Raw genomic sequence first — 15,160 nt, 5'->3', positions numbered from 1 at the left:
CCCCCCTCCCCCAACATTATTAATGCAAGCTGGCATTTGTTTTAATGGCTACCATTCCTTCTCTGCAGAGCCCTTTCCCAGAGAAAGCCCTAGAGAAGGAGCTTCTAACCATGCCTGAGGTTTGAGAACCCCTAGAAGGCGAGCCACATGAAGCATCTAAAGCAAACCGGAGGAAGTCCAGTCTGACTATTTATTTTACGAAGTTAGCGGCTGGATATGTTAAGCAAATGTTTTCTTAATTGTGTCGGTATGAGAAAAACAATGGGGCGAGGGCTTGCCGGGGACAGGGGAGTATCAGGCCTCCACCCCATCCCCAGCCCCCACCACTAAACTCCAGAGAATGACAGGAAAAAATTAAAGACAGGCCTTTTCTTCTCGTGGTCACATGTCTACACTGCTGCTGTAATAAGAACCTGCACCAATTAGAAATGTTTCACCTCCCCCCCTCTCCGACTCCTCCCCTCATTCTCCCTCCTCCCCCCTCCCTCCGGCACCTCTCAAAGCAGCCTGGGCTGTGGGACTCCAGGAGTTTGGCAAACACAGCAAACACTGGTGTGTGTGAGCGGCTGGAGGGGACTCTTTCCCCCGCGATCTCCGTGCCTTCCTCCTCTGCTCCCTCCCGGCCACACTGTTTTGATTTTCTCGGACTTCCTCCTCTGGGAGAGGGAGGGGGAGGAAAGACGCTGCGAACGCCTGGTGTGCGTGAGTGTGAAAAGTGGCGTGTAAAAATGCGGTAATGGGAGGATACCGAGCCGCTTCCGAGGGTCCTGGGCTGCAGCGGCCGCTCTGATTCCAGTGGCACCTGAGCGCACACCTCCCCACGCGAGCGCGACCTGTGCCATCAGGTACGTGTGGCCGCCGGCCTGTCGGGGCTGCGTGGCTGGGGGTGGTGGTGGTGTGTGTGTGTGTGTGTGGCTGGGGGGAGTAGGGGATGTATGGCTGGGGAGTGCGGTGGTTGGTGCCCCAGGTCGGCGCCTGGGGGAGCCGGGACGCTCCGCGTGCGCCGCGGTCTGGCGGGCGAGCCGGCGGGAACGCCGAGCTCCGGGCGTCCGAGGGGCTTGCTTGCACGCTCATCCCGGGGCTGCTTCCCCGGCTGGTCCGTGCCGGAGGCCGCGGCGGTGCGGGTCTGACGCCGAGGGCAGCGGAGGTGCTGCAGGTCTGTCTGCTGGCACGCGCCGGCGCTCGCGGGGCCGTGGCGGGTAAGGGGCGCCCGGTGCCATGGGCATCGAGCGTGGCTTTGCCCGCGGACGTCGGTCTCACGTTTGCTGTGGTTTACCGGGGCGGGAGCCAACGGGGTCCCCGCGTGTGGGGAACATGCTTGGCCCGCAGCAGCAGGCACCTGGGGGCGCAGGAAAGGTCCATTTGTGTGCGCGTGTGCGCTCAGGCTGTGCTCCCACCGGCGGGGCCTCGGGGACGGGATGCGCGGGAGACGCAGGCTACTCGCGCTCTCTGGGACCGGAGCCTCCTCCTCCCGGGGCCCCGCGCGGCTCTAGGCCCTCGGCGGCCGTGCGGTCCCCGAGGGCGCCAGCTCCGGCCCGGTCGGCGCTAACGAGCCGCCCCTGGCGCGCGGCGGGAGGGGGAGGGACCCGAGCCGCTGCGGGCGCGCGGGGCCCGGCTCGCGCCTCCCCGCCGGCTCACCTGGGCTCGGCCCCACCTGCTCGGTGGGCGTGGCGTGGCGTGGGCGTGGGCGTGGCCTGCAGAGCCCGGCGGAGCCTCGGAGAGAGCGGGCGGCTCCTCATTCCAGGGATTCCTCGGGCTCCCGCGCTCGCGTCCGCCGCCGCCGCCGCCGCCGCCGCCGCCGCCGCCGCCGAGCCGGCCGGGCGCGCGCTGCCCGCGTGCGTGTGCGTGTGCGGAGGGGGCGTCGGTGCGGGAGCGCGCCCCCGCGGTGCGCCCCGCGCGCTCGGAGGTCCCGCCCCCGCTCCCACGGGGCCCTCGCCGGCCCGAGGCGGGCGCGCCCTGAGCCGCTGGGCGGTGAGTGCGGGACCCGGGCCGGGTGAGGGGTGGCCTGCGGGGGGGACGCGGGGTTGGGCTGGCTCGGAGCTGAACCCAGGACGTCCTCCCGCGAGGAGGCGGCGGCTCCTTCTTGGCGGGGATACTTGAGGCGCCGGGTGGGAGGGAGCCGGAGCGCCGGGCTCTCTGAGGCAGACAGATGTCCGGCTCCTGGAGGGGTTCCCGGGTGGAAGGCGTGCGGAGAGTGGAGAGGGGCGGGCGGAGCGGGGCGGGAAGGGACCCTGGCGCCCCGCATCCCTTTGGGTCCGGGCCAGCGGCTCGGGAGGAGCTGAGGATGGGCAGCCGGTGCCGGCCTCTCTCCTCTCGGCGCCCTTCCTGCTCCCTCTTCCCAAAACCCAACCATTCACTCTTCCTGCACCGAGGGCAGGCCTCGCCGAAAAGCAGAGGTCTCCCTTTTTTCTTGTGTTGCTTCAAGTCTTCTTGGGCTCATTACACTGAGAACTTTACATGTCTTAGGTTAGGAGGAGAGTACTCGCTGTTCACTTAATGGTACGCGCTTTATTGGCATGTGTTCGTCTACTTGAGCTGGAAGGTGAAAAAAATCGGTTTCACTTTGATCACCGGTGCTGTCTGTTGGCTAGCTGCATTTCCTTCTCTGGTTAATAAGAACCAGCAGCCTGCCGGCCGGCCGGGGGCGGAGGCCGCTCTTCCAGTTTTTATCAGCAGCCGGTTGCCCCCTTTATTTATTTATAAGGTACCATACCGCCCAGGGTGTAGAGTTTGAAAACATTTCTTTTTCTTTTCTAAACCTAAGCCTAAGCCTACCCGAGGAAAATGAAGGCTCGCCAACGTTTCCTTCTGAACACCCAAAGTCAAAAACATTGAAGGCTGATTATGCCATTAGCATAGAAAGGTCAGCTTTGCATACTATTTTGGCAGGCAGACCAACCTTTAACTCTGCTCTGGTCTCTGAATCCACAGGCTTGTAACATTCATTGTTTCCTGCTTGCAGCTAATGAAGTCTGCGCATGACGGTGAGGGGGTTAGCTGGAGTAGTTTAAAGGGAGTCTGGGGTCAGCAGCAGCCTTAAGGCTGTATTTCAAACTTGAGCATCCCTCAATCTCAGTGCTCTCGTTTGAAATAATGGGCTTAGAAATACTTTCCTAGGAAGTTTGTTATCTCATACTCAAGACACAGTTGTGTGTATGTCTGTCTGTGTGTTTTCTGTTACTTCTGGCTGAAAAGTCACCTCCCCCATGTAGACCCCTCAATTTGTTGTTTAATTTTGGCAAAATTTTAATCACAGGTTTCCTCTGCTGTGCCGCCCCCCCCCCCCACCCCACTTCTGGGAAGCCTGCCTTTGCTTTTTATTTAGAAGGAAATGCAAACTAAGTTTTATGTTGACCAAACCAATACCATTAAGAAAAATAATTCTGCTCTAAATAACCATGGAATGCATTCCAAAACTGTGTGTGTTGTGTAAAAAAAAACAAAACAAAAAAAACCCCAGCTCTGGATTACTTCTGGAGACTTGAGTTCAAATCCTGACTTTGTCACCTCCATAGTTTGTGACCAGGAAAAATTACTTCTGTTTAACCTTTTGTGCTTTATTTTCCTCTGTAAGGGGGTGATATTGCCTGCCCTAACACATTACAGAGTTTCAGGAATTAGAGGGAATAAAGTGCTTTGAAAAGTATTTGTGTTATATTACTTATAAAAAGTCACTGAAGACGTTAGAGAGCGTCATAAACACAGTCGTTGCCACTCCCCCCAACTGATTTAGGACTAGGACTTTACCTTAAGATTTTAACGGACACGATAATTATGAAACTGAAAACTTTCACTTTTAAATGTTCTGTTTGATAAGAGCTCTGTAATGGGAAATTCCTTTTATCTCCTTATGGAGTCACCTTGTTACCAACCTCTGATGGTTGCAAAAAAAAAAAAAAAAAAAAAAAATCCAAAGGAAGATTTTACTTTGTGTCTTTTCAGGTGTCTCTCCTGGATAGTTTTGCTGTGCAACTTTTAGTTTGCCTTAATCAAGTAATAAGTAAAATAACTATAATAAAAGTTGTTTTTGCAACTTTGAATATAACAATAAAATAATAAGAATTATAAGTTCAGGCGGTAAAAAGTCAAGAACAGGAGTAGGCAGAAGTAAGTTTGCAGCTGTATGCAATAGTTTATTCTTGTATTATTTATTATTGTATTGATGATGATGATGATGATGATGATGACTTACTTTTGCCCACCCCTGTACATTGGCAGAATTCTAAGGTAAATAAAATTCTGACACTGTAGAGATTTTAATATATCAAGTTGTCTGTTTTTGGCCTTTGTTAGAGAGGCTGTTGCAGTTAAACCTAGTGACAGAGAAAGTTTTTTTTTTTTTTTTAATTAAAAAGATTGTAGAAGTGTGAACTGAAGCTGATTTGTAATTCTTTTAAGGGTCGTATTTAAAGTTATTGGCTGAATCTGTATGGGGGAGTTTAATGGTGGAGACAAATGAGTGTGCCAATCAGCTGGTAGCCATTTAGGATCTATCCACATGAAAACAGCAGCAATTTAGAAATTGGACTATCAGATCTTGATAGTATAAGCTGCCAAGGTAGGAAAGGAGGGAAGTGTGTGCGGGAGGTGCTGACACTGGAAACATTTTTTTCTACCTGGGATATAGATGTTATAAACATACACTTGATCCTCATTCTCATTTTCTGTGGGCTTCGTATTTGAGAATCTGTCTACTTACTAAAATGTTTTTGTGATTCCCAAAACAGGATTTGCAACCCTTTTGCAGTCATACATGCACATACTCAGAGTGGTAAATGTAAAATGCATGCTCCCAGCCTCAGTTGAACAAAACAATGCTCTGCCTCTTTGTTTCAACTCTCATACTGTAAGCAAGCATGCTTTTGCAGTCTATTGAGTGCCATGTTTTTCTCATTTGGGGGCTTTTTGTTGGCAGTTTTGCTGTTTAAAAAGCATAATACTGAAGTGCTATGTGTTCCTAAGAGCAAGAAGGCTGTGCTGTGCCTTACATAAAAAAGAAGCACATTTAGATAAGCTTTGTCCAGGCATGAGTTATAATGCGGTTGGCCCGGAGTTCAGTGTTAATGAATCAACAGCAGATATCAAATAAGGTGTCTTTAAATAGAAACACTCATAAAACAAGATTATGTATTGATCAGTTGACAAAAATGTTGTAACCAGAGGCTTGCAGGAACCTAACCCTGTCTTTCCCCTAGGAGTAATGGCTCAGTGTTTGCTAATTCAGTGTGCACAGAGACTATAGAACATAACTACGGTGAATAATGAGAATTGACTGTATTTACTGATGTGGAGAACTGGAGCGCTTCCTAATGATACAGCGTGTCATGGGTTAGAAGGTTTAAGGCTCTCACTAAGCTGATGGTTGAGATTTGGGAACAGTGGAGAGTTAGACCTGGAGTATTATGGAAGTCTGCCAGCTTGGACTATGATGCAAATTCATGTATCTCCTTCTTGGGGGTGATAAGTTCCCGAGAGGATGAGGCACCACGCTAACTTGTGAATAGGAAAGTCTGAGTATCCAAATCAAACAAATGGCAAGAACAAACATATCCAGAGTAAATAAAAATTCCAGAGTTTCTCTTATTATGTGGTGCTGTACAAGGCTGAGGTCTTGAAAATGAGACAGATTCACAATAGCCTAAATAGGAGATAGAAAAAAAGACAGTTATTATTTGACAGCAGTGTTACTAAAGGGTGGGTATTGGTAGTCTGCTCAAAAAGTCCAGATGTGAATTTTATTTTTCCTCCTTGGACACAATGGTGTCAATGTGGGCCCACCATGTAGTACTTTATAGGGGACACTGTAGGGAGATGGGTGAAATCAGCCAGCAGTAAGCATTTTACACCAGCACTGCTCAGCCTCACATAAAGGCCGTGAAATAGGCTGTAATTTAAATTTGCTTTTGCAGCTTGAAGCCTACATAGATGGCCCTCACCTGACGCAGGACCAGCTTTCAGGTATTTGCGCAGTTTACACTGAAAGCAGACTGCATTTTATGATAACTTGGATTTTAGTTTTTGCATGGGGGCACTTTATGACTAGGATTTTAGTTTTTGCATGGGGGCACTTTATGATAACTAGGGTTTTAGTTTTTGCATGGGAGCACTTTGATAACTAGGGTTTTAGTTTTTGCATGAGGGCACTTTACGATAACTAGGGTTTTAGTTTTTGCAGGGTCAGGATGACTAAATATCGGATCCCTGGGGCTGAAGAGGTCCATAGAGTCTAGCCTTGGGCCATTGTAGCATCGGAACACCTAAAGTAGTTGATTGAGCATTCATTCCACCAGGGGTTTCCATGCAGAAACAAGTTAGTTTGTATTCAGCCCAAGCTAACTGGGACCTCCATCTCTTGAAGTGATGGGAGGTGGAGTTGAACTGAGTTGATGGCAGGCACCTGAGTTGATGGCAGGCACTTGATGTAACCTTGTTCCTGATACGTAATGTGTCCCAATTTGGCAGTTAGATTGTTGGCTGCCCAACCCATAGACCTACCTGTCTCCTGCAGACGTTTCACTGGAGGGCCATTAAGGGAAGGGTACACACCTGTATCAATTTACCAAGTTGATTAGTGTTCTAAGCCAGTAGTCGGCAAACTCATTAGTCAACAGAGCCAAATATCAACAGTACAACAGTTGAAATTTCTTTTGAGAGCCAAATTTTTAAAAGTTTTTCTAAGGCCACTTCTTCAACATAGTCTCGCCCACGCATGATATTTTGTGGAAGAGCCACACTCACAGGGCCAAAGAGCCGCATGTGGCTCTCGAGCTGCAGTTTGCTGACCACTGTTCTAAGCTATTGGAAGGGCTGCCAACAAAGCTGGTTCTCATTCTGAGGCTATGCCTGAGGTTGACTAGCACTTGAAAGAAGCCCAACTAGGGATTTTACACACACACACACACACACACACACACACACACACAATTCTCTGGAAGTAGGCATAGAATGTGGATGTATTGTTCAGATTTTTAGACATTTGGCCTTCAAAATGCATTTTCAAGAATGGTTACGTGTAAAACACATGTGTCAAACACAAGGCCCGCGGGCCAAATCCGTCCCGCCAGGCCTTGCAATGTGGCCTGCACTGCGCTGTCATCACTGCACTCTGCTGCGTTTCAATCACAATGACAGTTTATGACTGTTCAGTAAACCATTCGGCCCGCGATTTAGGCTGGATTTTAGATTTTGGCCCCTTCTCTGATTGAGTTCGACACCCCTAGTGTAAAAGTAAGAAATTGGATATGAGTGAAATCTGGCCAGGTCTGTCTGACATTGAACCTGGCATGCTGCTTCAGATGATGGCAATATGGGTCAATTACTTACTCATGCCTGGTACATACCTGTAAGGTTTGAGGCGCAGGAAACTGATCACCAAGGAGTTTTAAAGTAAAGTTTATTCCCCAGTAATGAGCGGGAGTGGGAATGGACCCAGCCCGGCTGCCACCTGGACATGGAGGATCAGCAGCACGTGGCTGGTCTAGGGGTCCTTTTAAAGGGGAGGAACAGGAGAGGGTTGGACCCAGGGCAGAACAGGAAGGGGTGGGCTCCAGGACACTTTGGCAGGTGTTGATTGATGGCTCAATGTCTCGGAGATGTCTCTGTGACAGTGCCAGTAATGTCATAACTCCGCCCACCAGTTGGGAGGAGGGAGAACCTTATAATACCTAGCCCTTTGCACTCCGCTGTCCCCTCTCAGGGGACATCGGAATTCTAGCATATCACTCGGATGTTCCCTCTCAGGGGACATTGCAGTTTATTAGTGATTACGAGGGTCTGTAAATGCACGTTTCCGCTGCAAAGTAGCGTCGAGAGTAGCTGGTAGCCAATGTCCAGAATGGTTCGGAGTGCAAAGGGCTAGATAAGGAAAGCTGGACTTATGTTCTATCTTTAGTAGTATGACTATGGAAAGAGTATTTTTGGATAAATACTCACGACCAAAATATATTTTTCATATATATTTCGTCATCCACTGTGCGTGACTCACAGCTCCCCAAACCTTTGGAATTCCCCCAGGGTGGAGAGTGACAAAGGTGTCTTTTGTTACGTGAATGAGGTGATTTGTGGAAGCACCTGTGGATGGGGCTGGTTGCCCGGAGAACCACCAACCACAGGATTAGAAGGTTGGAACTTTCATTCCTGCCCCCGCCTCTGGGGAGTGGAGAGGGGATGGAGGTTGATTCACTAGACAGTGGGCCAGTGATTTAATCAATTATGCCTATGTAATGAGGTCTCCATAAAAACCCTCCAAGAAGATGAGGTTCAGAAAGCTGGGTCAGTGAACACTAGGGAATTCAGGACAGAGAGCCCCTCTCCCACATACCTCATCCCATTAATCTCTTTCATCTGGCTGCTGCTTTTACAATAACCTAGTAAGTAACATGTTTTCTGAGTTCTGTGAGTCACTCTAGCAAATTAACTGAACCCAGGTCGGGGGTTGTGAGAACCTATTGTATTTAGAGCTAGTCTTCAGAAGCACAGGTAACAACTTGAAGTGGAGGGCAGTCTTGTGGGACTGAGTCCTTAACCTCTGGGACCTGATTCCGTCTCTGGGTAGATCGTATCAGAGCTAAGTTGAATTCTTGGACACCTTGCTTGTGCACCTTAACTGTTATCTACCACAGGTTAACAGGTTTTCTTGAGCAGGACTAAGCAGAAGCAATCCTTCTTAGCACTGAGCTGTGGAGCCTGAAGTCCTTAGGCCCTTACGTTTGTTCCTGTGTGGCTGCGGCCCCAGGAATCCGATAGCTTTGCGCAGTCTATGGTTTGCCCCACTCTCACCATCAGCTGTCTTGGTGTGAGCATTTTCTTACCTGTCTTGGTTACTATTCATGTGTTTCCATGCCTGACTCTGTTCAAAGGAAGTAAAATAAGGCATGGTTTTCATGTGCCTGAAAGGAGAGGGCTTTGCTTCCCTTGGCTTATGTTAGAAACTACCAGACTATTGCTGATTCATGTCTCGAGGTGTAAGAAAAAGAGCACAGACTGGCTGCCTTGCCTTGGTGGCTGAGGGAAAGGTTATTTTTGTTGTTGTTCTGATAACTTAAATCACCGTGCTTTTCTCTAAAAGCACTTTATGAAAATCCGCTTAAGAATAGTAAAAATAGCGTTCGATGGTGAGTGAGGAGACTTATTCAATAGATTCCCGGCTTAACTCCTTTAAGAAGTCACTTACGTTTTTGGCACGTTGGTTTTTCAGCTGTAGAAGGATATTAATAATAGTATTTGGTCAGCACACAGTGAGAATCTAATGAGGTAATTTATGTGAGTGTGTTTTTGAAAAGTATGTGCTGTACAGCTATAAGATGGTGATAGTGATAGAGTGAGAACATACATTTCCTTTTTTTTAAAATATATTTTATTGATATTTTACAGAGAGGAGGAAGGGGGAGAGAGAGAGAGAGAGAGAGAGAGAGAGCTAGAAACGTCGATGAGAGAGAAACATCGACCTCTTGCACAACCCCTATTGGGGATGTGCCTGCAACTAATGTACATGCCCTTGACCAGAATCGAACCTGGGACCTTTCAGTCCGCAGACCGACGCTCTACCACTGAGCCAAACCGGTTTCGGCGAGAACATACATTTCTTACTTGAGTTTACAAGGCAATTTTGGTTTCATTATATCATTCAACCCACACGCCAAGCTTGTGAACTGTGAAATAGGCAGGGTTACTATGATTTTCTTTAAGTGAGGAAACTTGGGTCTGGAGAGGGCAAATGACTGGCCCATACATTTAGTGGTAGGCATTTAGAGCAAAGCCTAGAACAAAATAGGCTTTCATTGATTTATTGTTGATTGAATGAGTGACAGTGTTGAAGTAGGTAGGGCTCAAACTTTAGTCAGGTCCTGGCTCAACTGACTTAACAGGGTAAAGTGTGAGAAGAAAAAAGCCTTACACAAATGGGAGATATTTTTAGCAGGAAGAACAGAGAGGATGATCTGAGAATTGGGTGTTTATAAGAAGAATGTGTGTTGCAAAAATACAGGGGGCAGCAGCTAGGACACCCTGTGGGGAAGAACAGTGAGGAGGATGTTAATGCACATCTACCTTCTGTGCTGGAAGCTAGGCTAGCTTGTGGCCACCAGAATCTGGTGATGATTGGTCTGAGATGTTAGTTCACTTAACTCCTCTCGCTGAGATGGACAGCTAGCCAAATTGAACACATTGTGGCCACATTCGGTGCCAGTCACTCCAGGGCAGTAAGTTTCCTTTTCCTTTTCTGGATATTCTTTATGTATTTAATAGAGTGGGGATGGAGGTTGATTCACTGGACAGTGGCCCAGTGATTTAATCAATTATGCCTATATAATGAAGCCTCCATAAAAACCCCTCCAAGAAAATGGGGTTCAGAGAGCTTCTGGGGTTCTGAGAGAGGAGATACCCAATGAAAGTCTCTAAATTCTTAACCTGTTAACCGAGCGGGACCTATAAATACGTCAGATGTAAACAATATCGGGAACGGGTAGGACATATGAATACGTCCTTGAAATATATGTTGCGCCCTGAGAGGGACGGTATATATTTTTGTAATCTTTATAATTGTAAAATTTATAATTTTTTAATTCGATGTTTCCATTTTTTTGTTGGTATTCTTTTCTATTTGTTTGTAATTTTGTATTTTTCTTTGTGCTTTATATATAAATAAATGAAAAAAATATATATTTCATTTATTTTAATTAAGTATAAATAAAAAATAATAATAATATGAAATTACGTCCTCCGGGTGTGACGTACTGACACGTCCTAGTGAAAGAGTACGTGCCAGTTACAGGTTGTGTAATTAAAAAGGGAACTCCCCGGTTAACAGGTTAACAGTCCAAAGGGTCATACACCCTGTGCTAGTTCATACAAGTAAGCTTGTCCTGTGGTTGTACTTTATTAACGACACCACATTGGATTAGCCCAGGGAGGTGGTCCTGATGGGGGGAGATAGAGGGAAGGGACAGGGCCAACGGGAATTAGGGATTCTGAAGAGTCCACTGGAGGGTGATGTCTTCCTGATTCTGGCTTTTGGCCAAGTGATAGTGTGGCAGGAACATCTGGAGGTTTGAATGCGCTTCTCTCTATACCCATTGGTTCTCATCTACATAATAAAAGCCTAAGCGACTGGCCGAATGACCAGAACAACCGGTTGCTATGATGTGCACTAACCACCAATTGGCATATGCTCAATGCAGGAGCTGCCCCCCTGGGAGTTAGTGCACTCCCACAGGAGGAGTGCTGCTCAGCCAGAAGCTGGGCTCAAGGCTGGTGATTGCAGCAGTGGGGCGGCAGCACTAAGGAGCAGCAAGCAGGCAGGCGCCAAGGAGCAAGGAGTCCTGGACTGCAAGAGGATGCAGGCTGGGCTGAGGTACAACCCCCCGCGTCCCCAGTGTACGAATTTTGTGCATTGAGCTTCTATATTCTCATAATTATACTGTAGTTAGCCACTGTTACTAGGAGAACCTGCAATAAGGCGAGCCTGGTGGTGCTGTAGCTTTCACTTTGGGAAATCTCCTTGGAACACTTGCATATATATCTTGAATTTCCATTCCCTTGCCTGAAAAAAATACAGCCTAATACAGTCCATACTTCTGTTCCCCAGATAGGTGCCCTTGTCCCCTTGTTGTTCATAATTGGAACGTTCTTTGTGGAAGGCCAACATAATGGAGTTCAGATTTATAGCTGAGCATGTCATTTGCACTGAATGGCCCTAAGTTTTAGTAGCTTTAGAATTGATACCTAATGTTCTCTCATTCTCAACCCTAAGCTATTTGAAAGAACATAGTATTAAAGATAAGGGAGTCTGAGGAAAGGAAGGTGGGCTGGCAGAGAAAACACATGACTGTTGCTGGAAAAAGAAATTACAAAACAAAATGTATGTTCTAGTCATCGTGACTAATATTCATGTTGACAACAACCATGAAAGAAAGTGGTTTTGCTCTAACCATGGAGCAAAAATGGATTTCAGTACAGTATAACACCTTTACAGATACATGCTTTCTTTTTCCAGAAGCACATCCCTCTCACTTGGTTACTATGTCCAGGTGTTAGTTAGCATTTTGAGTTTATTGTATTTTTCGGTTATCCTGATCTCATAATATAAAAACTATCACAGAGATGAAAAGACTTCTGGGATGTACTTAGATTTATTTTCCGGATGTTGCATAATCTTTTTGCAAAAGGTAGTGGATGATTTATGGTTCATAAAGGATATAAAATAAACCAGACACGTCACTCCTGCTTACAACTATTCAAACCATTCTCATTGGCTTAGAATACCATCTCAGCTTTATTGTGCCCTACAGGGTATGCATGATCGCGCCCTTGCCCACTTTCCCACCTCACCTCCTGTCTTCTCCTCCGGCTCCCTGAACTGTGGTCAGGTCACAGCACTCCTCCATATCCACATGTCTAGCTTTGGCCTGATTTGGATTCCCCGCCCCCCCCTTCCCAATGTTATTTGTCCTCCCCCTTACCCCCTTAATGTTAATCCTTCACATCCTTTAGGTTTCAGCTTTCATTCATCTCCTCAGAGAAATCTTCCCAGATTATTCTAAAGTAGTGGCCAGTGCCCTGTCTTTTTAAAAATAGATTTACTGTCATTTAGGAATTTATTTACTATATTTGCTTATATTTTGACAAATAATTTTAATACATATAAAGCCCATTCACTTCTCATAACAATCCTAACATATGAGGGAGGTAATATTAATGGATGAGGAAACCAAGGTAAAGTTACTTCCCAGGGTCACATAGACAGAGAGAGGCTGAGCTCATTTAAAAGATTGGTATCCAAAGATCATCCTCTTACATATAGCCATGATGCTAATTTGCCTCTCAATATAGTGTGATCGTTCATCAAATACTGTAACCATAGTTTTTTTTCTGCCACATTACATATATATATGTATATATATATACACACACACACACACACACACACACACACACACATATATATATAATTTAAAAATATTTTTATTGATTTCAGAGAGGAAGGGAGAGAGAGAGAGAGAGATAGAAACATCAGGGATGAGAGCGAATCATTGATCAGCTGCCTTCTGCACACCGCATACTGGGGATTGAGCCCACATGTGCCCTTGACCAGAATCAAACCCGGGACCCTTCAGTCTGCAGGCTGACACTCCATCCATTGAGCCACACTGGCCAGGGCTTACTAACATATTTTATTGGGTTTGTTGGGCTGTGATATTGTACAAGACATAAAATTCAGAAGACTTTAAACAAATTACTGTTATCTTTCACCTTTATTTGCTTATGACTTTTGTGGCTAGATAATGCCTAGTCCCTGGTCTTCATCTCCCACCTGTTTTATTGTATTATTACCAGCCCTATTGTCCTTATCGCACACCTGGTTCCCACAGAAGCCTCCTCACTGATCTGCTTCCAGTGACTCCCCACTTCTCTCCCTCAAGTCAAATCATCCTCCCAGAACTGCTAAACTGAAATGTCTTTGACATCATATTACCAGCCTGCCCAGGGACCAGCCTGCCCGTTGCCTGTGACATTAAGCGTGGACTTGTCTGGGTAGCCTTCAGCTCCTTCCTAAGTCCACACCATGCTCACCCAAACTTAGCTGCTTCTGCTTCTTAACAAGGGTGTTCGGTTTTTACTGGCTGGCGTGTCTCCTAGTCCCAGCCTCTCATTCCTGCCTCTGTGCCTCTCCTCAGGCTGTTGATCCTTGTTGCAGTACTTCCTTGCACCTAGGAAACACAGTGTGATCCACAGGTCAGAGAGGAGTTTAGATTTTATAGATTCTGAATAAACTTAAATAGCTAATCTTCTATGATGCTAACATACTTAAGGCATATGCTAAAACTGGGGAAGGAAACTTAAATGTGGCTTTTTGAAACACACAGGTACACACACACACACACACACACACACACACACACACACAGGTATACATGCACACCACCTAAGAATAGATGTTCACAAGATAACCACTTATTGACACTGATCTCTATTTTATTACACAATACACATTTTGGATATAAATTATATTTAAACTTTTGTCGTGCCCTTTTACGTTTGTCTGTTGTTAGCCGCTTTCACATCTTTTAGGTTTACAAGCAAGATTGTGACTCCTTAAAAGCAGGGATCATATCTTCTCTTCAACCTGTATTGAATACTTGGCTGAACTCAGAATAATTGTGTAATAAAAATCGGTTGGTTTCATTAATGAGGTTGCAGCAGATGGCAGGTGCCTTGCAGTTGAACCTCAAATACCTAATTTCTTATCTGCTACCTACTTTGAACGTAAGTTGCTTAGGGGTTTAGATTTCATAGATTCTGAACAAACTTCAGTATCTAATCTTCTGCAATGCTAGAATTCTGGGTCTCCTTCTGTATGTCATTTGATATTTTTATACTTTGTTATTTTGCTTCTATGCATAACACTTCTGTGTATATACTTAAGGCATATGTTACTATCAATATGTATCTATTTGGATTTGGAATTTTGTAAGTGTTGTCCTTAAACTTAATGGGGAAATTAAAGAATTGGGGTCTAAATACTTCATTAAGGAGTAGAATGCTTATGATTATTTACTTAAATAAAAATAAACTTTAAACTCAAATCTTGCCTGAATAGGAAGCTGGCTTAGGTAAGAAGAATATTAACTGAGTTCTTGGGAGTTCAGCAGACCTTTTCCTGTCTGTCTGCTGCTTTCAAACCTTTGTTTGCTTTCTCCCCTTTTGAACAAATTTACAAATCCTTACTCATAGGAGGTGATTTTTCCTATCTTATTCAGAAGATCAGGACTGTGAGTATCACTCCTTTTACTGCTGACGTTGCTCATCCTTCCTTGTCTCTGAAAAGGAAGAAATTGACTGGTTTATGACCCTCCCAGTTAATCTTTCCTCACCTTAACTCCCCTCACAACTTGAGACTTTGCAACCTGTGGGTTCTGCTGCCTCCTCCCCACTGCTGCCATGAGAATGACCCATTACCTTCTGCATGCCTCAGAGCTGTATCTTTTTTTTCTTTAAAATATGTTTTTGTTGATTATTTTTTTTAGAGAGAGAAGAAGGGAGGGGGATAGAGATAGAAACATCAAGAGAGAAGAATCATCCATTGGCTGCCTCCTGCACACCCCCTACTGGGGATTGAGCCCACAGCCCGGGCACTCGCGCATGCACCATGACCTCTTGGCTC

At 46.1% G+C, this 15,160-nt stretch overlaps 1 protein-coding gene across 6 annotated transcripts in view; it reads left to right on the top strand.

Moving 5' to 3' along the window:
- Positions 1-501: 501 nt before the first annotated feature.
- VGLL4 (vestigial like family member 4) overlaps positions 502-15,160 on the top strand; it is a 149,397-nt gene continuing 134,738 nt past the window's right edge. Inside the window, exon 1 of one of the 6 annotated variants that reach the window (XM_045579183.1) lies at positions 502-845. Coding sequence is in view for 2 of the 6 variants with exons in the window: in XM_045579187.1 (XP_045435143.1) it covers positions 1,219-1,971 (753 nt within the window). In the remaining 4 variants the exon portion in view is untranslated. The other 5 variants (XM_045579185.1, XM_045579187.1, XM_045579184.1 and 2 more) reach the window with 5 other exon arrangements.

The sequence above is a fragment of the Pipistrellus kuhlii genome, unplaced genomic scaffold, assembly GCF_014108245.1.
Source record: "Pipistrellus kuhlii isolate mPipKuh1 unplaced genomic scaffold, mPipKuh1.p scaffold_m20_p_11, whole genome shotgun sequence".
NCBI lineage: Eukaryota > Metazoa > Chordata > Mammalia > Chiroptera > Vespertilionidae > Pipistrellus > Pipistrellus kuhlii.
The sequence above is the reverse complement of the archived record's forward strand: the minus strand, read 5'-3'. Positions and strand labels throughout refer to the sequence as shown.